Below are 26465 nucleotides of genomic sequence, written 5' to 3'. Positions count from 1 at the left end.
TGATAATAATATGGGCTTCCTTGGTGGCTCAGATGGTAAAGAATCTTCCTGCAATGTGGGGGACCTGGGTTCGATCCCTGGGTTGGGAAGATCCCTTGGAGAAGGGCATGGATACCCCCTCCAGTATTCTTGCCTGGAGAATTCCATGGACATAGGAGCCTGGCTTGCTATAGTCCATGGGGTCACAAAGAGTTAGATACGACTGAGTGACTATACACACACACACACACACAACACCTGATAATAATATATCATGTTATATAACTGGATAAGATGAATATAGGCTTACTAACTGATATTTGGGTGGTAGCATAGGAAATATGGAAGGTGGTAGGGGAAAATAAGCAGCTCTGGAATCATACGAGTTATATTTACAAAGAAAAGGAACATTACTTCCAGAAATTGATTTCAGGCTTGTGGAGTTCCAAGTCATGTATGAACTACAGATACAATTCAAAAAAAGAGCTTTAGAGAAATTCACGGGTGATGGTAAACACTCTGATATGGTATTAATGGAAATAAAGATTAATTTTGTCATCAAATGATTATTAAATATCTCCTATACTTGAGGCACTGATTTAGGAACCAAAGAGAAATAGACAAATAGAACACTATTAGTATCTAAAGGGTTTTAGCTACATCTGAAAATCTGAAAATGACACTGAGATGGCATATAGGTCCTTGTACAACACATCTTTTAATGGCTCTTTCAATGTTAAAGTTTCAGCTTAAATACATATATCTGGCTCTGAATTCATGACTATTTCTGTCTTTTCAGTGTGAGCAGGAATGGTTTATGAATGTGGAAAATACTAGCTGCTCTCAACACCTTTATGACAGAAGTTAATCTAAGAAATTTCAACATTATACAGAAACTTTTAGTGTTAAGAGTGTGGAAAACTGACATTTAGGCATTTTCAAAGGTATGATCAACTAATATCATAGCCATCCTATGAGGTAAGCATTATTGGTCCTATTTTGCAGATGAGAAAAAAGAACAATTTAGAAAAAAATAAATATTTTTATTTTCCACTGTTTGATAAGTGAAAGTGAAAGTTGCTCAGTCATGTCTGACTCTTTGTGACCCCATGGACTATACAGCCCATGGAATTCTCTAAGCTAGAATCCTGGAGTGGGTAGCCTTTCCCTTCTCCAGGGGATCTTCCCAACCAAGGGATCGAACCCAGGTCTATCTAATTGCAGGCAGATTCTTTACCAGCTGAGCCATAAAGGAAACCCAAGAATACTGGAGTGGGTAGCCTATCTCTTCTCCAGTAGATCTTCCTGACCCAGGAATTGAACCTGGGTCTCCTGCATTGCAGGCAGATTCTTTACCAACTGAGCTATCAGGGAAGCCCATTTGATAAGTTGTAGAACCAAAATTAAAATCCGGGTCTTCTGAATATTGGTATCCTCCAAAAGTAGCAACTGATATTTTGAAACCACCAAGAGAAACCAGGATATTGCATTTGAATTTGGAGAGACAAGTCAGAAATCATGGGTCGTTAAAGGAAATCAAGTTAAATCAAGGCATAAAACAAATGGTGCTAAATAACCAAGTTTTCATGTGGCATTCATGCCAAGAAAGCCAGGTTCAATTCATGAGGTGAAACTAGTGGGGTAGATACTCAAACAAAAATGCAGGGTTTGGTTCAGATAGCTGCCTGGTGATTTCTCTGGCAGTTAAGATAAGCTAGAGGCCTCCTAACTATCTATTATGGGCTTAATTATGCACAGCAATGCCACCCCTTACATCAGGTGTCCTTAGCCTCCAGTGGAGTTAGCCTTTCAGGCTACTCAAGGTCCCAAGATGAGAAGCATGAAATCGGCTTTCACCTCCCTCCTCAGGTCACCTTCCTTCACACACACATACCTCTTCAGTATCAATTATTGCTTATTTTTTTCCCTCAGCTTCACTAAATATTTGGGTGGTAGTAAATCTCTCCCCATAGTGTACATGCATGCTGTACCAAGATGGACAGGAAAAAAAAAAAAATAGAACCTAGAAGATTAACAAGAAAGCAATATATTTAAGCCCAGAATTGTCTCTAAAGTCTGAATTTTATTTTTTTAACTTCTTTTTTTTCATTTTTTTAAATTTTATTTTATTTAACTTTACAATATTGTATTGGTTTTGCCATATATAAAAATGAATCTGCCATAGGTATACATGTGTTCCCCATCCTGAACCCTCCTCCCTCCTCCCTCCTAATACCATCCCTCCAAAAGTCTACAAGCAATAAATGCTGGAGAGGGTGTAGAGAAAAGGGAACCCTCTTACACTGTTGGTGGGAATGCAAACTAGTACAGCCACTATGGAGAACAGTGTGGAGATGCCTTAAAAAACTGGAAATAGAACTGCCTTATGATCCAGCAATCCCACTGCTGGGCATACACACTGAGGAAACCAGAATTGAAAGAGACACATGTACCCCAATGTTCATTGCAGCACAGTTTTTAAAGTCTGAATTTTAGTGATGCTCTGAAGTTACTGTGTTCTCTCTGACTTGGTCAAATCATCATCATAACATCAAATACATCTCTTTGTAAGTTCTCATATATTTGTGTGGCTTTTGATTGTGTTCCACATTCCCCATTAGAGTGTAATTACATTCAGGCAAGGATCCTGGCTGGTTTTGTTATTCATCATATTCTAAGTATGTAACAGAGTGCTGGGCATTTAATAATTATACAGTAAGTGTGTGCTTGACTGAGTGAATTATGTTTTTACATTTTTTAATGCTTAGGTTTCATCTATAAAATGGGAAAAATTAAGCCAATTTCAAAGTGTTAATAGAATATTTTTTAAACATATAAAATGTAATATTATACGCATATATACACATATATATCAAACACAGTAAGCACTGGATATATGATAGGTGTCATTATTGTTCAGTGATAGAGTCTGTTTCTTAGAGCAGATACATTTCCTCTCAGATGGCAAAAAAATATTAAATATTGAGCATACAGGAAATTATTTTCAAAGAAAAGATCTAGGAGAGTGAAAGGATCATGGCATCATGATTTCATGATATACCAAACTCAGTATCAATTACATGCACATTAACAACCTCATCTAGGCTTTTCACAGATGTGCAGGGTAGATTTAAAAAAAAGTAAAAAGAGGGAGGAGAGGAACTGCCAGAAACCAGAGAGACATGAAAATTTATGTGAACATGCTACTATAGCAACCTATTGGTTTACTGTATTGCTTGGCACTCAAGGCCCCAAAACAATGTATCATTTATTCCCAGGAACAGACTGGAGGATATCATGCATCACTGTCTTAGCCCCAAGGGGTATCTATCTTTAGTTGCATATTTGAATAAATTAATATTATTATAATATATTAGGACATTTTAATGATTTTAGACTTTATTAGGCTATTTAAAATGTGTGTTTTGTTTATTTCATCAATTTTAATGAAATTAATAATTTTAGATCGGAGACCTTTGGGCTGCCTTACTTGTGACAGTTTGATTTGCACAGGAATGATATTGCCTTTTAACCCTATATCAAATAAACAAAGGCTACAGTGCAGATGTCAATATTTCCCTGACTGCAGTGAGTCTTGTATCCCTGACAGCCTGGCCTGTGTCTAGATTTCTCTTCTCTGCTTCAACTGCTTTTCTAATATCAATGTGCTTATGATTTTAATGTCAAATTTTATCCTACAATGTACCAACACAACCACTTTGCACAGACCGAGTTGACAAGAAGAAATTCTGGGAAATCAGAGTTGAGCAACAGAAACTAGCTTCCTTTCTGTAATCACACATTGGGTTTACAGTGTTCCACAATCTAAGGTGATGATACATTTCTATAAATAGTCTCTTATCAATTTGAAGATATATCAAAACTAGAATGACTCTACTTTATCATTATGAAAAAGACACAATTCATTCTCACAACAGTGTTTGTTCCAAACACCATGTTAGATGTTGAAAACATGATGGTTAACACGGCAGAACTCTTACTCCCTGGTAGATTATATTAGGAGGAGAGATGGGCAAGTAAAAAAGTTGAGTATGGTTTAAAAGAGTATTCAAGGAGGCTTCCTGGGTGACTCACTGGTAAAGAATCCACCTTCCAGTGCAGGAGACACAGGTTCAAACTCTGATCCAGGAGGATCCCGCATGCCACAGAGCAACAAAGTCTGTGTACCATGACTCTTGAGCCTGTGTTCTAGAGCCCAGAACTGCAATTACTGAGCCCACATGCTGCAAGTACTGAAGCCTGCACATCCTAAAGCCCGTGTTCTGCAACAAAATAAGCCATTGCAATGAGAAACCTGTGCATCACAACTACAGAGCAGTCCTGACTCACCTCAACTAGAGAAAGCCCAGGCAACAAAAAAGACACAGAACAGCCAAAAATAAATAAATGAATAAATAATGAATTCTGTAAGAGTTTTGTAAAAGTACTTAGATAGAGGTGAGCAAATGGGAGTACATCTGGAGAGCTTCCTCTTTTAGCATGAAAGTCTCAGGGTAGTTTTCTGAGAGGTGACATCTGAATTGAGACAAAAGGACTAGTGGAAGGCAGAGGTACCTGTCAAAGATAGCCAGGGTGTGTGTGTGTGTGTGTAACAGGCTTATGAGCAAAACAGCCAACATATGAAGAGGCTTGACAGACAGAGATCATATCACAGTTTGGTAGCTGAATATTTCAGGATGGATAAACCCCCTATTTTGAGACAGCAGAATGGCAAGATTTATAGCCAGAGAGGTCAACAGGGGCTAGAACATGAAGGTCTCCCATGCATGCTGTACTGTTAGGACTTTATTCTAGGGGTAGTCAGGAATCACTGAAGGATTCCAGGACAAAGTGATAAGGCCAAGTATTTACTTTGGAAATATCACTATGCATTTTAAGAACACAACCAAAACCCTGCTTGCTCGTGGACTGTGTATCCAGTATCAACACCTGATTTCACTATGCTTCCCAAGCAAACTCGGCACTCAGAATTCTTCCAAATCTCTTTTCCTGTGTTCCTAATCTCAGCTAATAACTTCACCATTCAACCTTGTTATTGAGACAGAAAACTTGGAATTACCTTCAAATTGTCCTTTCCTTGTATCTAATCAGACACTGAAATATACAAATAATACATTTTCTGTCTTGCTTTTAAACTGAACAACCAATACCCCAGTTTAAACCATATTTTATATCTTTCCCATCCATTCTTCCCAAATGCTTCCAGAAATGTTTTGTGAAGATGAGAAGTAGGCCATTTTACTACTCTTGAAAAGGCCCCAAATGGCTTCCTAGGGCCTATGGAATCAAGCCCAAATGTCTTATGATATTTAAGATCCCTCAAGTCTTGCCCTAAGGGTCCTTTCTAAACCTACCTCCTATTACACACACCAGATTTCATGTCCTGTTATCCTGAAACATAACAAACTCCACACAATGCTTATATGAACTGACTGTGTTCTTTCCTTGCTTATGATTATTTTCAACTCCTTGCAATATTTGGAAATTCTATTCATTCTTTGTTTTCCAGCACAAAAACTACCTTCCCCACCTTCTGGAAGCATTTGTTAATGCTCTGATTGGAGTTGAACTGACTGTTGCTGTGCACTTTTAAGGAACTGACTTAGGATTCTCTTCGGATTTTCTTGGTACTTACTTCATTTTGGTGATTTTTATGACAGGTCACAAATTGTAAGTCAGGAGATGCAAACTAGAGTTAGTCCACTTTCAACCTTGCTTGACTGGCCCAAAGTTTACAATAAAATAATATGTCCTTATGTCTTACCTGGAAAATCCCATGGATGGAGGAGCCTGGTGGGCTGCAGTCCATGGGGTTGCTAAGAGTCAGACACGACTGAGCGACTTTACTTTCACTTTTCACTTTCATGCATTGGAGAAGGAAATGGCAACCCACTCCAGTGTTCTTGCCTGGAGAATCCCAGGGACGGGGAGCCTGGTGGGCTGCCGTCTACAGGGTCGCACAGAGTCGGACACGACTGAAGCGACTTAGCAGCAGTAGCAGTAGCAGCATGTCTTACTCGGACATGTGCTCTCCAGATCCCAATATTTGTTTCAGATATTTACCCTTTATCAACTTGGCCTTGAATGACTAAATCATTACAGGGGTGATGAAGTTATATTGATAAGACTTTGGTTGTAAAAAGGCATGAAGTATCATCAGAATGAAATTTATATACTAATAAAAATAAGCAAATACATAATAATGAGATAATATTAGAAATTCAAGTTCTTTCAATGCGGGAACTTATTTCTTCTTCAAATTTCACAAATTGCCTCACAGATAAGTGCCTGATGCAAAGAAAGAAAATCTCAGGTCAGCAGAGAAGATCATTTTTAATGTGGGGTGGTAATGAAATTTATGGCCTGTCTAGATGATCCAGTACCCTTATAAATCAAAATATGTAATGACTTACTCATAGTAACAGCCTTGCACATGAGAGGACAAGAGGGGTGATGGGCAGGGTGTGTGTGTGTGTGTGTATGTGTGTGTATGTGTGTGTAGAATTATAATTCTAGACCCTCTGAATAATCAAACTGTGGTATAAAATCTAGAAGAGGGATATCTTGACATGAGAGTCAGGAAATTAGGGGAGTGGTTGTTTTGATTTTAAGGTCACTTTACTGAGGTATAATCAATGTATATAAAATTCTATGTATTTTATATATGCTACTCAATGAGTTTGGATAACCTCAATAGAAAGTGAAACCATCAATATAAAGGCCATAAACATATTCATCAACCTCCCAAGTTTTCCTTGAAATTAGATTTTTACTGCCCGTTCTTTAATTCCCTTCAGCAAGTCATTTTACCTTTATGAGATTGTATTTTTCTTAGGCATAATCTAGTTAGAATTATGCAAGGAATGAATAAGATAATATGCAGTGATTATATAATATGTGATGTAAGACTTCAAAGTCAGCATATAGGATAAAAGTCACAAGCCATTAAAACTGCCCTTGTGTGTGTGTTCAGTGGCTCAGCTATGTCCAACTCTTTGTGACCCCGTGGACTGTAGTCCTCCAAGTTCCTCTGTCTATGGAATTCTAAGGCAAGAATGGGTTGCCATTGACAATTCCCTAGACTTCCTTACTTTAAACTAACACACTTCACAAAAGTCTCCAAAATGGAAGGCAAGCCCTTCAGGGTGAGTACAGTGAAATGATCTGTTAGAGTATAAGAAAAAGATAATAAAATGTCCATTTAAGTTTCATTTATATCTCATCTCCTAAATTTTATCTGTTTTAGCTTATTTAATGCATGCAATATACTAATTCAGAAATGCATGTACATAATTTACAAATAAGTATGCATATTTTGGTAGTTTGCTAAGGTTTAAATTTCACTCATAGGGATATGTATTCTAAAATAGTTGTGAAATAGAAATACTGTTTTACATCAATTCTCCATGGTTGAGCACTGGATGAAATAGTTGATTTTTGTTTTAGAACCATGTTATATTAGACACACATTTTCCACCTGAAAATCTCACTGAGAATGGAGATATACTCACACTATCAGAAAAAATAGGAATGAAGACTGATCGAAGGAGTAGCAGGAATATGTCTCCCACTGCATGTCTTTCTGAAACATATATTGAGTGGAGTAGCAAGTTCATGCCATTTAAATTGTTGCTATTTATATTTATCTCTTTCTTTTACTTTTTCTGCCTCTCTCAAGCAGCACCCAAAGCTTAAAGAGTTGATTCTATCATAAGTGAAATGCAAAAATGTCCTTCTTTTGCTAAATTACCATATATAAAAATGCTTTGAAAATCATAGTTATACAAATGTGATGTATGTATTCATAACTTTAACACACACAAATTACATGAAAAACAGCAGAGAAAGAGGGATCAATGAAGACACAGAGAAATATTCTAACACATTTTTCTGGTTCCCTTGAAAATAAAAGAAAGGAAGAAGACCCTCCCTCTTATATTCCTTCATCAAAATGAATAACTCAGATAAAATTTATGGCCTGTCTAGACGATCCAGTAGTAAATAATCTAGAATAGGAAAATGGAAAGGAAAGGTCACTCCACTTCATTATGATTTTCCAAGTTTACCTCACCTCTGTAAAGCTAACAGTAAAAAAAATCATCATTCCCTAAAGTGAAAACCTAACCTGATTGAAAAAGGTCATCATACTTCTGTGTAATGTGAACCTGGCATTCTCCACCTGGCTGATTTTAGGCATTTCGCTATCCATTAAGTGATAACTGAATATATTGTGTAACATGTGTATGCATGTTTTATGCACATAGATAATAAATCCTTTAAAACAGGCAATAAGGTACTGCTCATCATATTCCCTTTGAAGCAGTGGTTTAAGCTGAACAAATTACAGGATTCTGAAGTGAGAGGTATGATGACATGGATATTTGTAGTAAAGAATGGCAAAAATTCATAGACTAAATTTGATATCCATTGCTTAAAAAGTCAAAATATTATAAGTTCTCATCATCAAATATATTCAATTGTAGTTATACATTTGCTATTAACAGATATATTGATAATTTTAATTTTTTACTACATATTTGTTTTCCATTCATGGATGTAATTTTTATTTACCTTATTTGTAACTTTTGTATCCTTATCTTAAATTATGATAAATTATTACGGAAAAAGCCTTGTTGATAATAAAGAATTCTAAAAAGCATAGCCACAATGGAACATTTGCTTAAAATAGGCAGTGAATAAAGCATGCATCATTCTAAAACACTGGAGCAGTTAAACTCATCATACAAAATAAGAAGGCAAGTCTTCCTAAATTGCGGGCCTGGATTTGAGGACAGCTAAAAATCAATAGGAGGTAATCCAAATAAGTAGACAAATAACAAAATTCTTATTTAAGTCAAGACGGTATTATCATCTCCATAAAGTGATATAAAATCTGTTTTAGTAATACTTATTTAAATTTTAGTCTATTAAAATTTACTTTATGTTTTTAGTCTTAATCCTAAGTGAATGTACTATTCTCAAGTCATATATCAACTTAATTTCATGTTATCAAAACATTATTTACTTAAAGTGTCCTTTCACGACATATAAGGAGTGTATTTCTTCTTATCAGTCTTCTTTGCAAAAACCACCACAATATTGCAAAGTAATTAGCATCCAATTATAAAAATTTTTTAAAAAAGACAAAAAAGTTAAAATTTTTAGTTTTTTGTATAATCAAAGTCTGAACTCTAGTTCTCCCAACACTTACTGTATTTATACATAGAGTAAAATTTAGCATACTAGAATTGTCCCTGCCAGGTATGTTGAAAGTCACTATAGTGTTAAAAAAAAAAATGACCATTTTATGTGTGCTAAGTCACTTCAGTCGTGTCCAACTCTTTGTGACCCCATGCACTATAAGCTTCCAGGCTCTTCTGTCCATGGGATTCTCTAGGCAAGAATACTGGAGTGAGTTGCTGGGCCCTCCTCCAGTGGATCTTAGCAACTCAGGGATCAAATCCACATCTTTTATTTCTTCTGCATTAGCAGGTAGGTTTTTTACCACTAGCACCACTTGGGAAGCCCGGACTATCTTATACAAAGAAATCATATCTTCATAACTAATATATAACTTTGGTCATTGCTATGATGCTTACCCAAACAGTACAATAAACTAAAGGTCAAATGGCTAATATTTCTAATGTATAAACAATTATATCATTCATAAGGGAGACTGTGTGACAGACATCTTTGAAGATGGCATCCGATGGTTCTCAACTCTTAATGTTTATGTTCCCCTGTAATCTCTCCCTCTTTGAATAGGGTCACCTTTTATAACCAATAATATATTGCAGAAATGACAGAGATTTCTCAGACTAGCTCATGAACAGCTTCTATGGTGTTCTCTTGAATCACTAGCTCTGGGGAGAGTCAACTGTCTTGTTATAAAGATGTCAAGCAGCCCTATTTAGAGATCTATATAGTGATTAACAGACACCTTCTGTCAGTAACGGTTGCTTCCCTGGTGGCTCAGTGGTAAATAATTCACTTGCCAAGGCAGGAGACTTGGGTTTGATCCCTGGGTTGGGAAGATTCCTTGGAGAAGGAAATGACAACCTATTCCAGTATTCTTGCTTGGGAAATCCCATGAACAGAGGAATGTGGTGGGCCGCAGTCCATGGGGTCACTAGAGAGTTGGACAAGACAATGACTAAACAACAACCTGTCAGTAACAGGCACCAGTTTGTGGGGCATGGGACTGAGCCGTCTTAGCAGCTGATCCTCCAGTCCTAGTCAAGCCTTCAGAGGATCAGCAACAGGTGACATTTGATGGGAACCAGGTGGGAGACCCTGAGCCATACCCCACTAGGAATTCCACCAGGAATGCTCCTGGATTCCTGACCCAGACATACTGAGATAACAAAAGCTTACTGTTTGACGTTGCTAAATTTGGGGTTGTTACTTAGCAACAGAAAACTAATAATGGCAATGTACACGAAGGACAGAACATAGGTTGAGAGGCTGACAAAGGTAAAATGTGTCCTGATAGCATCTTTTATGTGAGTGCTCTTAGACAAGTTAAGTTTCTTATGTTTTAGTTTTGTCATCAGTAAATTGAAGATAACAAATCATACCTCAGAGAGGTCTGAAGAATAAATGAGACAGAATGTAAAGGTCCTGGGAAGTAATTTATCCCTGGTAATGTTTCTTCCTTGTTTTTAAACTGTGCTTAATTTTGCAGGATCTTTTTTTTTTTTTTAAGTTTTCAAGCAGATTATTCTCAGTGCACAGAAGAGGATTTTACAGGATATGGTACAACTATAGGCAAAGATAAGATTAGAGACGATCAGGTATTTCCTCCTATTTGTTTGTGTTTATTTGCTTATATTTATCTGAATGAAAATCTGGCTTTGAAAATCTTGACTTAAGCAAGATGAATTTTTATAAACATCTCTTAAAGTACATGGGCTTCCCAGGTGGTGCCAGGGGTAAAGAATCCACCTGCCTATGCAGGAGCTGCCAGAGACACGAGTTTGATTCCTGGGTCAGGAAGAATCCCTAGAGTAGGAAATGCAACCCACTCTAGTATTCTTGCCTGGAAAATTCCATGGACAGAGGAGCCTGGTGGGCTATGGGGTAGCAGAGAGTTGGGCACAACTGAGCATGTATGCACAAAAGTATATGAAGAGTAAGTTATTTCTGAATATTTTTCAAGCCTCAAGTATAAAAGGAAATAAAACTAAGAAAATAAAACTTCTCCAGATCTTGTAAAAACTCTGCTCTGTTCCAAGAGAGTCTCTGACAGCCTCATGCTTCTGTTAACAACCTGGAGGTCAAGAAAACAACCCAAAAACATGCTGTATCTGTTTATTTTCTGTCTAGTTAACTTGACTCCATTATTTCTGTGTCTTTGACTAAACCAACTGAGAAAGTATAAGCAAGTGTTTCTATGTTCAGTCTTATTTTGCTAACTGATAAGTTACCTGAAATGCCTTTATCCTGGCATTTAACATTGACATTTCAAATTATTTTTGATAGATCCCGAGGTCCCATGACCATACTAGGTGTCACAGTATAGACGTTAAACCCATGAACTCCATCTGAATATTTGCAAGACTTCTTGGGTTCAAATTCCAGCTCTGTCATTAACTATAGACTTGTGCAAAGTACTTATTGTAAATACACTGTGCTAGATTTCTCTTCAGCAAGAGGTAAGGATAAAAATATTATCTTTCTATACATTTGTTGTGAAAATAAAATGGGTTAATGTTAAATAGGAAGTGCTTATCACATAGATAGCTTTTCATTTTGATAAAATAAATCTTTTAAATGTCCTGGGCCCTGAAGGTAGCATGGTAGATGCACTTAGTGAGTGTAACAACAATCATTTGACAAGCAGAAGTTTTCTTTCTCTTACTCCCTACACATATTCAAATTTGTTTTTTTTTTTTGTAATTTTGAGAAGATAGATTTATATATTCTAGTGGTATTTGAGAATTTGGCTATCTCTTCAAATACAACTCTAACAAATGATAAATGTATGCTTCATTCTTAAATAAAATATATATTTGCCTTTGAAAGTGCATTTGATTTTCACAGCTGCTAGATTTTTTTCTGTGAATGAGTGTATTAGGGAAGGGCTCTGATTGGGGAGAATTCATCAACCTATTTTTGTAGCAGTTCTAAACTCCTCTGAAAAGTTATAGTCCATCTCCCCACTTGGGGGAAAAAAAAAAAAATGAAGCTACAACTGCAGACACCACTTGGCTCTTTTCTGTCTTTGGTATAGGCCAAGCAAGTGGGGTGAGGATTGTTGTAATCTTTTTGACAATGGTCACTGAATTTAGGAAAGTGGAAGAGAGAGATATAGCTAAAAAAAAAAAAAAAAGTAGAAATAAAATGGACTTTAACAAAGGAGTTCTCACTTGTGCTACTAAGAATAATCCTGCTCGTTAACCTTTCAGAAAGTCATGACACAGTTTCAAAAGTGAATTTGAAAGATATGTAAAATAATTTAAACCACTTTTTAAAAAGTATGCTTTGTGGAGAACCAGGGATGGGGGAAGGAGTTACAAGGACATCCTAATGGAAGGGGGGCTCTGAGTAGATAGAACTGAGACTCCATTTACCCCTACTTTCACAGATATTACTTAGTGGGTCTTCGAATAGGATTATATTTGAACAAAGGGTTTCATAATTTTCAAAGGATTGAGAAGCATGCTTCTAGATGTTTACCTCTATTCATCATCACAAACTGAAAACTTCTTAACCTGGATTATCAGAATCTGAGGAAGGTTATATTGCCAGATATATAATCTTGTAGGGTTGGGATGAGGGTGACCACAGATGAGTTTATCTAATTTTAGGTTTATAAAAATATAGGGGAGCTTCCAAAAGCCACCAAGATTTCAAATTAATAAAAGCAATAATTAATTAGCTAAAGGAATTAGAAATTAAGTAGCCCAAATTGTAGAAGAGGTTACATATAAAATAACTGCAAAAAAATTTTAGGTGAATCCACTATCAGTTATCCAAAACAAATAAGATAGTTATGGGGATATCTTTTATTGTTTTATTGTTAAGGCTGATGTTAAAGGAGAATATTTTCCATAAATCCTCTTTTGATTACAGTTTAAGAAACAAAGTACCTACTCATGTCACATCCATTTTCATCCATTGTGGCAACATCTAAGTTCTTATGTGATTTCACCTGTTTTCTGTTCAGACACTTAGCTGTAATTAGTTATGAGACATGACACTTAATAAACCTCATATGTTTATGTTGAACAGTATGGCATTGCCAATATTTAGCCTTTTTGACTGAAAAAAAAATTAAATTTCATATGGTCCAAACTAACATTTTCTAGAATACATTCCCTCCTTAATTTTGAAGCCATTTAGATGATATCCTCTCCTCTGTATTATATCTTCCATTTAATCCACAGGGGTCCCATTCTTCTTTGTTGGCTTGATAAGAACAGGTGAAGAGGTCTGAATGAACCCACTGGTTGAAAGTAAAGAGAAAGTCCTTAAGTCTTGTCTTCTCTTGTTCAACAGCTCTTGCTAAGACTTTCAGAAGCGCCTTAAGGGGACAATCATGTAGAGCTGGTGTTAGAATAGCCCTAAAATCCCCTTCGTTAGTCTTTCAACCATGCAGTTTATCCCTCTACAGTCCCTTTAGTGATAGAATACCTGAAATGCCATATTCTATAAAAACAAAATGTTAAAATGTCTTGAGGGAGAGAGAGGCAGGTAAAAGGGTTAGGCTGATCAAGGAAGCCAGGCAGAGTCAGCAGCTCTGATTGCTTTTGGAGTGCTCTCATGGAAGCTGGGTCCAAGTCCTTTAAGAGCTGGTTTATTTCCCAAGTAAACATGGTTTCCAGAAAGAGCAATGGTGTGCTGGCTCCGAAGGGAGGGGTAGAAATGAAAGGCATCAGTGATGGGGGATTTGCTGGCATTTCTGAGATCATATAAACCAAAGTGGACATTTCTTCTGGATGCTATTAGCTACTCATCCCTCCCACGTGGGCCTCTTCATGCCCCAGAGAAGGCTGCTAAGAATCATTCAAGCCAGTTAAAGAAACTGCTTAAAGTAAATATCTGAAACACAAACACATTAGCTCAAAGTGCTTGAAACAGAGTAATAATCACAAAGTCCTTACTTCTTCTCCCCTTTGTACCATTCAAAGGCCGGAGGCGGCACACCTGCACCTTCGCATCTTATCAATCCACTGCGTCCAGGGGCCACGGTGCCAGATTTAATTTCCTGAATTGTAGGAGCAACTGAAAAAGAAACAAAGAAAGAAAGAAACGGGTGGGTTAGTTAAAATAATCTTCAACAGAAATATAGCACACATATTTTTATTCCTTCTATATTCAAAGCAATCTTAGGCCTGATAGACCAATGCATCACATTTTCAGTGTTTTATGCTTCTCATATGAGACCAGTCATTTTCAGCTTCATTTTTCAAGTTGGACAATAGACAAATGTTCCTAGGGAGTGCAGAGTAAATGCAATACATTTTGGCCTTGCTTCCTATTGGAAAAATGGCATTGTTGAGGGGAACACTTCATCTGTACTCCAGTCAAACTACACTTCAATAATAGCTCTCATTCACTGAGTGACGGCTGGGAGCCAGTCATGGTGGCTCCGTGCTTTATGTTCATGATTTCCTCACAGTAATGCTCTAAGCTAGATGGTATTATCCCAATTTTACAAATGTGAGAACTGAAACTCAGAGAGGTTAAATAATTTGTCTGAGGTCACACAGCTGCTTAGCTGCAGAGTTTGGATTTCATGTCAGGCATGTTGACTCAAAGTCTGAACTCTTCCTATTCTGTGTTTTTCCTTATTCCCTATCATGTTAGTGATTTTTTAAAATGTGTTTCCTTCTACCTGGAATACTATCCTTTCCCATTTCCACAGATTCAAGGCCCAAATTTTGGGGTCACCATCTCCTTACTCTTCCTTGCTCTGGCAGGAAATAGCTCTCCTTTTTTCAGAATAGTTTCTTTAAATCTCTCATAACATACACTTTGTGTCTCGCAATGATGGATACACCAGGCTTCCTTGTCAGCTGCCTAAAGGCAGGATAAATATCTGATTTATCTCTGCTTATTCAGAGGTCAAAGCACAGTGCCTGGCACAAAATGATGCTTAAAAATATTCATTGTATCATAGGAGAAGGGAATGGCTACTCACTCCAGTATTCTTGCCTGAAGAATTCATGGACAGAGGAGACTGGCAGGCTTACAGTCCATGGGGTCACAAAGAGACAGACATGACTGAGGGATTTGCTGGAGAAGGAAAAGGCAACCCACTCCAGTTTTCTTGCCTGGAGAATCCCAGGGACAGAGGAACCTGGTGGGCTGCCATCTCTGGGGTCACACAGAGTCAGACACAAATGAAGTGACTTAACAGCAGCATATATGTTTGTGTGTTTGTATGTATATGTAGATACACACATATATATTGGTTTTATTTTTCTGTGAGAACCCTGAATAATATATGGAGCCAGAGGATGGAAAATTAGATGGAACCTTGAGGGCAATTTTAAGGACTTGGTTTCTACTCTGAATGAGATGGTGAACCACTACAGGGGGGGGCATAATCTGGCTTTTGTTTTAAAAGTATCACATCATAGGCTGCTGTGTTGAGAAAAGATTATCATGAGGCCAGGATGAAAGCTGCTACAGTAAGGAAGGCAAGTGATGTGGGCAGCTCAGATTATGGTGGTAGCACCTGAGGTAGTGGAAAGTTACTGGCTTTGAGGTACGTTGTGAAGTTGGAGCCAACAGGATTTTTTGACAGATGTAAAAAAAAAAAAAAAAATTGAGGGTGATTTTATTTGGCTTAGAGTTGGACATGACTGAGCAACTTCACTTTCACTTTTCACTTTCATGCATTGGAGAAGAAAATGGCAACCCACTCCAGTGTTCTTGCCTGGAGAATCCCAGAGACAGGGGAGCCTGGTGGGCTGCCGTCTGTGGGGTCGCACGGAGTCAGACACGGCTGAAGTAACTTAGCAGCAGCAGCAGCAGAAGGTTAGAAATACCCATTGACTGAGATGGGTTCAACAGTTAAGTAGATGAGTTTAGGAGTTGTACGTATAAGCCATTTTATTTAAAATATTTTCACTGCCTTTAAAATTCTCCTATTTTTAAATCCTCCTAAATCTGCTTACTCATTTTTACTCCCCCTCTACTGGAAATCACTGATTTTTTAATTTTATTAATAGTTTTGCCTTTTCCAGAATGTTATGTAGTTGGGGTCATATAACATGTTTCATATGTTTCATATTGGCTTGATATTGGCTTCTTTCACTTAGTAATATGCTTTATTTAAGTATTTAAGTTTTCTTCATGTCTTTTCATTTTAGCACTGAATACTATTTCACTGTCTGTATGTACCACAGTTTATTTATCCATCCACCTGCTAAAGAATTTCTTGGTTGCTTTTAAGCATTGGCAATCACATGGAAAGCCATTATAAAAATCCATTTTTCTGCGTGAATGTAAATTTTTGACTTTTTTGGGTAAATACCAAGAAGTACAATTGCTAGATTATAGGATAAGAATATGTTTAGTTTTGTAAGAAACTTACAAACTGCCTTCCAAAGTTTGCATAGCTACCAACTATGTATGAGAATTCCTGTTGTTCCATGTTCTCATCAGCATTTGGAGTTAGTGTTTCAGATTTTGTTCATTCTAATAGGTTTGTAGTGGTATCGCTATTTTAATTTGCATTTCACTAATGACTTACTCCTTGGAAGGAAAGTTATGACCAACTTAGACAGCATATTGAAAAGCAGAGATATTACTTTGCCAACAAAGGTCTGTCTAGTCAAGGCTATGGTTTTTCCAGTGGTCATGTATGGATGTGAGAGCTGGGCTGTGAAGAAAGCTGAGTGCTGAAGAATTGATGCTTTTGAACTGTGGTATTGGAGAACACTCTTGCGAGTCCCTTGGACTGCAAGGAGATCCAACCAGTCCATTCTGAAGGAGATCAGCCCTGGGATTTCTTTGGAAGGAATGATGCTAAAGCTGAAACTCCAGTACTTTGGCCATCTCATGTGAAGAGTCGACTCATTGGAAAAGACTCTGATGCTGGGAGGGATTGGGGGCAGGAGGAGAAGGGGATGACAGAGGATGAGATGGCTGGATGGCATCACTGACTCAATGGACATGAGTCTGAGTGAACTCTGGGAGTTGGTGATGGACAGGGAGGCCTGGTGTGCTGTGATTCATGGGGTCGCAGAGTCGGACACGACTGAGTGACTGAACTGAACTGAACTGAACTGAATGACATGATGTGAATTGTCTTTTTATGTGCTTATTTGTCATCTATATATCTTCTTTGGTCCATTTTTAAATTGAATTGTTTATACTATTTTTATTGAGTTTTAAGTATTCTTTATATATTGTGGATAACAGTCTCCTGTCAGATGCATCTTTTGCAAATATTTTTCTCAGTCTGTGGATTGTCTTTGCATTATCTTGATAGTGTGATTCACAGAGCCAAAAATTCTAATCAATTTATCAACTATTTTTTTTTCCATGAATTATGCCTTTGGTATCTAAAAAGTCATCACCAATTGCAAAGTCATCTAGATTTTTCCTATTTTATTTTTCCAGTGTTGTATGCTTCTATTTTTCCATAAATATTTTCTTTTTTACCAGTCTACATTTAGCATAGTACATATTTCAATAGCACTATGAAAAAGAGTTCAGTATAACAGGAACCTGGAATATGCAAATACTAATTCATTCAGACAAAAGACTTGACTAAGTGTGCACCTTGGATATATTTTAAGTTTCTTTAGAAAGCAATAAAAAGGTACAGAGTTTAATGATTTTTCAATATGTAGTGAATATAAAAACCATACACACTCTTCCAACAGAACATTGCCTTTCCTTTTGAAAATACCTGAGCAGATTAATCATTTTCTGTTAAGGGTGATACTTTACTTTGAATTTCTAGCACCTCTATTTCTCTGTGGTATTTTTATTTTTAATAGTAGGCTCAATTAGAAAGATATTTGCAAAGAAATACTTTTATAAATGTTTTGCGGATAACTTGGCAAAAATAATTTTGAGAAGTTTGAATAAGAAAATGAAAGAATATACATAAGCACATTTATATATACACAAATACAAACACATACATATTCTCTAATTCAACATGAAGAACCATTTAATAAGTTTTAACTTTGTTATGTAAAGATGCACATCCCCCCTTATAAGGCAATAACAATACAAAAGATATCTATAAATAACAACCCCTTATGTCAATTATTATGACACTGTTTTGCTTGTAAGAAATATAGGTAAGATTGTATTTTCACTCTGTTCTCACAGACTTTCATGTATTTCTCTCTCTGTCACACTATGAGGCCATAATCTTTTATGATATCCAACTATTATTGAAGATGAAATAACATATGCAACAGGAGATCCATCACAAGTTTCTATTGAAAACCTAGCTAGTTTAATTACTCCCTTGTCTGTCAAGGGGGCCATGACTCATTACAAACAAAACCATGAAATTCAGAACATGGCCTGAAAACCCAGGCGTAATGAACCTAAATAAAAATCTAATTTGTCATTAAAAGCCTTTTATGCAGTACAGTGTGCATATGGCTCAACATTTGGTAAATATACAAGTTAAAGGGACATGATCATGTTGTCTAGAGGGTTCACAGGCTGCTGAAATGGACACTGAAAAACAGAAAGATACTAAAACAACATACGGAAGCCTAGATAAAAAATGAAATAGGAATTAACAATGTGAGTAAGAAAAGGTCCTGAGAGTGTTTTATGTGTTAGAGAATTAAAGGGCCGTGGGGTGTAAGTAATCAATATGGAGAGGGAAGTCTCAAATACATTTCATTTTGAGGCTAAAATTATAAACTTGAACTTGAAAACTGTATTGATTTTTCTTTGGGACATGAATGAACCCTTATGCATATTATTCTGCCTTTTTTGAAAATGACCGTACAAGAGGAAGTAGATCCACCCCTTTATTCTTCATTCCTTCATCAACTCAACAGGTACTTTTTATTGAAGACTACATTAATAAAAAATATAACATCCCTGGCCTCATAAGACTAAGATTCTTGAGTTTGTATGTATGCATACATGTACATGAATGTGCAAACAGTAAATAAATAAACAGTAAGGGAGTGATACAAACTAAGATGGAAATTGAGCAAGATGAAAGAAAAAGGAATGCAAGGTGGGTTCTTTTATGTGGTGGAGTTACAGAGCTACTTATTGATAAAGAAGAGAATTTGAGCAGAGAAGTAAACGATGTGAGGAAAGAAATCATGTGGTTTTCTATAGAAAATTATTAAAATAAAAGAAAAAAATAAAACTCAAAGGCCCTGAGGGGAAATCACTGAGGTAGAAACATGCTTAACATGTTTGAGAAGCAGCAAAACAGTCAATGTGACTTGAGCAGATTAAGTGAGCAGAAGAGTCCAGAAGAGAAGGTTGGATAGGCAGCTGGAACTCAGATTCGGAGGGTCTTGGAGATGATGGTAAAGCCTTTGAATTTTATTCTAAGATGAGGTTGTGGAGATTTTCAGCAGATGTATGGTATGAGTTGATTAACATTTTATACAGATTTTTGGCCACTGTGTGGAACATGGTCTGGATAGAGGCAGGAGAGGAAACTGGCAGAACGGCTAGAAGCCTGTTGTAGTAATCTTTAGGATGATGAGAAAATCATTGGCCAATCCATAGAAAAGGCAGGAATTGAGAGAAAATTTAATTAAATAGATCATTGGTCACATTGGACTTGAGTCAACTCATTTTAGTTAACTGGCAGTGAGAAGACATATTTAGTGAAATTCCAAGTTTACACCATCTGAATCCTATTACTTTGTATAAATAAGAGTTCTGTGGTCACTGAAATGTCTAATCAAACCCAATAGTTTTCTTTTCTAGAGCATATTTCAGAGACTGTGATGCTCATGTATTCCTTGTGAATCTCACAGTATGGAGCTTTTCCAAATTTATGAGACCACAGAATTACAGAGTATTTTATACTGAGTTCTTGAGGGCCAAATATTTTGTGGGGCATATTCTGGATATTTTGGACAGTTGGAGAAGTAGATGTCTAAGGTCTATTGCACATCCTCTGTTATGTGATACATGACTTTTCATCACTGCTTTAACTAACTTCTGTGTGCTCATGAGCTATAAGGTACTAACGAGTTTTATGTGATGTAATTATTTGCATCAGAAGGATATGGCCATTTTTTTGGCCAGAAATATATACCTCACAACAATTATGGCTAATTACATCTCTAACTGGAGCTATAACAATGCATTTTATGTGTGATCAGTAAAGTTGTACAAAGCACTCAGTTTCCCCTGAAATGTTCCATGTTTTAGGAAATCATCTTGGGCTCTTCCTAGAAAAGACAATCAAATGATAAAATTTGAGTAGTTGCTCCCAGAGCTTATTTCTTTCCCCATCATACTGTGTGGTTCTGTGAATTTTGGTCCTGGAATAGAAGTGGGAGTAGGAGTGTAAACATGTGCATACACAAGCATTTTTATTTCTGGAACTGTTTTCTTTTTTTCTTTCTATGGAAATATATTTGTTGTTGTTGCTGTTCTAGTCAAATGTAACTTTTTAAATTACACCAAAGTGGCAAAGAAGGTGATTACTTGGATTCCTCGAATTCATGAGTACAGTGGCATCCTTGGGAATAGACTGATTCCTTTGCAATGCTGAAATTAGGCATCCTACCCTTGTATCAAATTGTATATGGCTATAAATTGAAGCAATTGTATAGTGAACAAAAAATTCAGTTTCAGATGAATGTTATTAGACAAATGCAGGAAACAGCAAAGAACAGATGATGAGGAAGACCAGCAGTGAAGGGGTCAAGAAGGGATATTTAACACCTGTGTGATTAGATGTTCATAGAAAAGGAGTCTTCCCTTTTCATTTACTCAGTGGGATATTTCCTGTCATTGTTTAGCCAGTCATTTCAGGATGAAGATAATTAAAGGTTCTTTACCCAAAACTCCAGGCTCTGCAGGTGCAAGCAACAGAACCTCTGCACTTGGCACCCAACAAGCCTCATCAAGATTCAAGCTTTCTTAGTTACATGACAATAGCCACAAAGACCTTCTTCCTCTCTTGCCATCCCGATTGGGAAGTTTGGTTTTGCACAAAGTCTTATTACAAAAAATGAGTGAATCAGAGAGTTACTTTAATAGCCTTAGTGAAGTGAGTTAGCTGCAGTGAAACTATAGAATTTCAAAGGTGTTTGATCACCACCCTGCCTCCTCAAAATGATGGACAATGATAAAGGTACCATGATGAATAATTAAAACAATAAAGAAGAGTGAGGGGTAGTAATAAGAAGTAAATCATGAAGAAATTCATCCTAGAGAAGCTACATAGGAAAACACTGTGGTAAATAAGCATGTTGACCTTGGTCTAGATTCCGAACTTTGTGAACTACACTATGGCACACTTGGTCAAATGGACAGTTTCCGAAAAAATAAAATAAGGTTTCTAGCATCTAACAGAGAACACACGATGTAAAAGATGTGCTTGCTCAATATACTACTGCTACAAATGGGGATGATGATAGTTGAAAACTTTATTTCCTGAAGATAAGATGCAACTCAGGGTAGGAAACCTGAAAATCTTTCTAAGGTTTCCGATCTCACAGAAATGGATCACAAGGTCAATAAACCCTATCAGTGAAGTACATGTGTCCTTATTTCAATGACTAATTTTATTTTAAAGAAAGATAAGAACTCCATGTTATTACTAAGCTAAATTTTTAAAATATTTATCTAACTGGACTTCTTAAAAATCAAAATACTGTAATATAGACATAGTCTTCATGACTCATGGCATAAAGAACTTTCACATTGAATTACACCTCTGGTAAGCTCTCACAGAGAATGAAAATAATCCAATGTGTAAGGTATTTTCTGGTTCGTCAAGACCTTAAGCATTTACACAGTGGCAACATACTCTAGTATTAATAAAAAGGCCCATTTTGTCTTCATAAAAGACACCACTTTTTGTCAAGCAAAAGTGGTTCTAATATTCACCATCTTAGTTAACCCTTCTAAACTCCAGTTTTTGCATCTGAAAAGTAAATAGTGCCTACTTCATAGGATTGCTGTATAGGCAATATAAAACACTTCATGGAGCATGCTTATAATGCTCTGTGCTGAGTTAGAAGTCAATAAAACTTGTCTATTATTAAACAGGAATTATTGAAAATGAATAGGGTATCACAGCTCTATTCTCTTTAAGAACATAGAAAGATAAATCAGATATGGATAGAAAGGAAACTGAGTTTTCTTTCTTTTTTTTTTATCATTGTCTTGGTACAGCAAGCATGTGATTAATTCAAAGATAAACTTATACATCAAGTTTACTCTCCAGAAGTCCATCAATATCTTGCTTTTTTTTATTTACTGTAATTAACCAAGGGCAAATTCTTTGTTAACATATTTATAGTAGACTTAGTTTCCTGTCTCACTGACCAAGAAGTAAGAGGCTTGATTCAACAATGTGACAGAACATTAAAAGTGCATGGAACACATAGGTGTCCCTTCTAGAAAGATGTGCAATTGTGGAGGTATGTCATGTGTTAGGGCATATACAAGATCAATATACTAATTCAGTTAAGCAAATGATGAGATCATTGTCTCTTTGAAAAGAATGACAATGATAATAATTTTGCATGTAAACTAAATTTCAGTATTTAATATTCATTAAAACAGTGTATTAAGCTGTGATCTCTAATTTACTTATGTTCACACAGATGTGTAAAAAGAAAAATATTTTATAAAAAAAATCAGAGCTAAGATATATAACTGTGTATTAAATCAGATTTTAGGGGCATTGGTGAAGGTCCTAGAACTGGTTCCATACACTCAAAAAAATCTGTGCATTGTTTGAAATTACAACATAAGGGATTATTTTTCTAAACTCATGATTTAACTCTATTATAACATTTAATCATTTTAAGATAGTTAAATATACTTAAGTTTTCATTAATCACATAATTGTGGTATGAATGATCTGATATTGTGTTGATTATGAATGTGCATCTGTGAGAAGCCATTTGAGGATGGAAAGTTATATTATTTGTGACTCATGAAGAAGTAAATAAAAGAACAGGAAAGAAAGGGTTATATAATGAGTTTGCTTGTGATTAGGCAGAATTCATTCATATCATGCTTTGGCAAGGGTCAGCACTACTGAAATTACAGCTTGAAGTAGCTGTCCCCTTGTAGTCAGCAATGCTCACTCCAGTGATGCATCCACTGTAAAATATGTCTGAGATTTATTGGGCCACCAGCTGTATCAATAGGAATTAAATGGTTCACTGTTTTCTTAGCTGTTCACCAAACTTTCTTTCTTTAGATTTTATTCATGATTTACTCTCTTCTCTGTTGTCAGTAATGGTGAATTATAGCTGTATGTGATTGATTTGAGTACACTGAACAAGTCTGCAAGAATTGTGAAGTGGGATTCTCCAAAGACATCTTGATTCTTAGCACATAGGATCTTGTAACAAAAGTTGCCCATCAGTGCAAACGTTCAAATTCTTAAACATTTGAATATGTTCTTTACATACTGAAGCTATTATAAGTTTCTGTTCAGTTCAGTTCAGTCACTCAGTTGTGTCCGACTCTTTGTGACCCCATGAATTGCAGCACGCCAGGCCTCCCTTTCCATCACCAAGTCCCAGAGTTCACTCAAACTCACGTCCATCGAGTCAGTGATGCCATCCAGCCATCTCATCCTCTATTGTCCCCTTTTCCTCCTGCCCCCAATCCCTTCCAGCATCAGAGTCTTTTCCAATGAGTCAACTCTTCGCATGAGGTGGCCAAAGTACGAGTTTCAGCTTCCGCATCAGTCCTTCCAAAGAACACCCAGGACTGAGCTCCTTTAGAATAGACTGGTTGGATCTACTTGCAGTCCAAGGGACTCTCAAGAGTCCTCTCCAACACCATAGTTCAAAAGCATCAATTCTTCGGCACTCAGCTTTCTTCACAGTCCAACTCTCGCATCCATACATGACCACTGGAAAAACCATAGCCTTGACTAGACGGACCTTTGTTGGCAAAGTAATGTCTCTGCTTTTGAATATGCTATCTAGGTTGGTCATAACTTTGCTTCCAAGGAGTAAGTGTCTTTTAATTTCATGGCTGCAGTCACCATCTGGAGTGATTTTGGAGCCCCCCAAAATTATGTTTACTGCTATAAAAATTACTTTTTAGTGAATCCCTCCAAATAAAGATTAGAATAATTGAGATGCTTTCTTTAGATTACCTGTAAAATATGAAAATATCCTTGGGATTATTTTTCTGATGGGGAAATGTTTTCTATTTGCATTAATTAATCAGTTAAAATAAGTTGTTTACATTTCAATTATGCTTATGCTTTAAGTCATGGTACACTTTTAAAGATTAATATTAATCTCTCAAAATGTGAATAAGCTCAAATATATAAATTTAAGATTTTTGCAATAAATCAATATAAAATAAATGATAGCAATAAAGATATAATCTGTAATAGGTGGTGATAACATTGATGGAATCTTTCCTTAGGTTAATTTTTAATCTGTTGATATTTCTCTTTGGCCTCAGGGCCAGATTCCTCTGAAAGTTCCTTAGTTGACTGAATGGTTTATTATTTCTTCTTGTTTCTGTGGCCTTCAATAATCTTAAAATAGCACATTTAAAAAGTTGATTAAAATTCAGTTATTAAAATTGTTTAATTCTGAGAAATGAATAATTCATATTGCTAATATATTCTAAGGAATTACTTTCCAAACACACTGTCTTGGAGGGAATGAAAAGAAAGCCTTTGAGTAGCTAGAAAAAAGGGAGGGGATTAAAGAAAAAGTGCTAAGATTTACATTACAGAAATCTAGTTGTAAACTACCCATTTTTTTCCCCCTGCTTACTGCCCTCAAATGCATGAAGAAGGTTAGAGGTTTAGCAAAACTATAGGAAACATGTTAAATTAATGACATTTTCCACAACTACAGGCACAGATTCTCTAGTAAGAAGGTGAACATTAAACTGAATTGCTTCTACCTTCCCGTTTACCTTGAGGTGTCAATCAGCTGTACTCTCAGACCTGTAGCCTGGAAGCTGTCCTGTTACAGTATTTCTACATGGTTCAAAGAGCAAAGCAACAGAAGTCATAACTATGAAATGGACATGCTTTATCCAGACTTGCCATGGACTTTGAACACGGAGGACAACAATCTAGCAAGACGTGATACTAGTTTTAGAATTGAGAGGTAATTTTTCTTCCCATCTGAAAAACACAGTCTTGGACACTTCTCTTTAAGGATAATGAAAGCTAAATCAGAGCAAACACTGTAGGTAGCTAAGACCAAAAGAAAAGAAGACATAAAGTGGGAGAGACATTTCACTACAAATATTGTGTCTTAAAGAAATTGAAAGATGTGGGAAGGAGGGATAGTAGAAAACCTGTAATTTTAAGAAACAATAGCAAAGGTTTATTTGGGACTAAGAATGTTTTAAAAGGGGGAAAAAAAAGTCATCCTTCCTGAAATGATTAAATAAAATGTGGTTTGAGAAAACTCTGCTTAACAGCAAAAGCAATTTGACAACTGATGGGTTTGTCAAGAAAGGAGAAGTCTGACTAACAAATAAATTCCATGTCAGCAACACCAGAACATGAATAAATTATTAGCAAAATCTTCAGGCTCTTTCCTCTTCTGCTCAGAAATAAAAATAAACATGTGCAGCCAATATCCTCCTTATAATCTCAATCTTATTTAGTGCCTCTTAAGTCAAAATCACTAGATTCCTCGCTCTTTACTGCTCTCATCTTGCAAAACTTATTATGCATTTGATGAACAGTTACTATTACCAGATCATCAATGTCATTGCAAAATATTTACAAGCCTTGAGAGACTCCATAATATTCTAGGTTCTTCCTTTAAAATGCATTTTATCACTCCTCACTGAAGAACTATGGACAGAAGTTCATAATATTGTACAGGGGGCAGTGATCAAAACCATCCCCAAGTAAAGGAAATGTAAAAAGGCAAAACGGTTGTCTGAGGATTCCTTAAAAATAGCTGAGAAAAGAAGAGAAGCAAAAGGCACAGGAGAAAAGGAAAGATATATCCATCTGAACATAGAGTTTCAAAGAATAGCAAGGAAAGATAAGAAAGCTTTCCTCAGAGATCAATGCAAAGAAATGGAGGAAAACAATAGAAGAGAAAAGACTAGAGATCTCTTCAAGAAAATTAGATATACCAAGGGAATATTTCATGCAAAGATTGGCTCAATAAAGGACAGAAACAGTATGGACCTAACAAAAGCAGAAGATATTAAGAAAAGGTAGCAAGAATACACAGAACTATACAAAAAAGATCTTAATGACCCAGAAAACCATGATGGTTTGAACACCCACCTAGACCCAGACACCCTGGAATGTGAAGTCAAGTGGGCCTTAGGGGGCATCATTACAAACAAAGCAAGTG

General features: G+C 36.3%; 1 protein-coding gene across 3 annotated transcripts in view; it reads right to left on the bottom strand.

Annotated features, from left to right (window-relative positions):
• NEGR1 (neuronal growth regulator 1) overlaps positions 1 to 26465 on the bottom strand; it is a 1047432-nt gene that overhangs the window by 225972 nt on the left and 794995 nt on the right. For all 3 annotated transcript variants that reach the window (XM_055585480.1, XM_055585481.1, XM_055585482.1), the window contains exon 5: positions 14106 to 14226. In XM_055585480.1, the coding sequence (XP_055441455.1) occupies positions 14106 to 14226 (121 nt within the window). The remainder of the gene's footprint in view (positions 1 to 14105; positions 14227 to 26465) is intronic.

Source organism: Bubalus kerabau, chromosome 6 (genome assembly GCF_029407905.1).
Source record: "Bubalus kerabau isolate K-KA32 ecotype Philippines breed swamp buffalo chromosome 6, PCC_UOA_SB_1v2, whole genome shotgun sequence".
NCBI lineage: Eukaryota > Metazoa > Chordata > Mammalia > Artiodactyla > Bovidae > Bubalus > Bubalus kerabau.
Note: the sequence above shows the minus strand (reverse complement) of the source record. Positions and strands in the feature narration are given on the sequence as shown.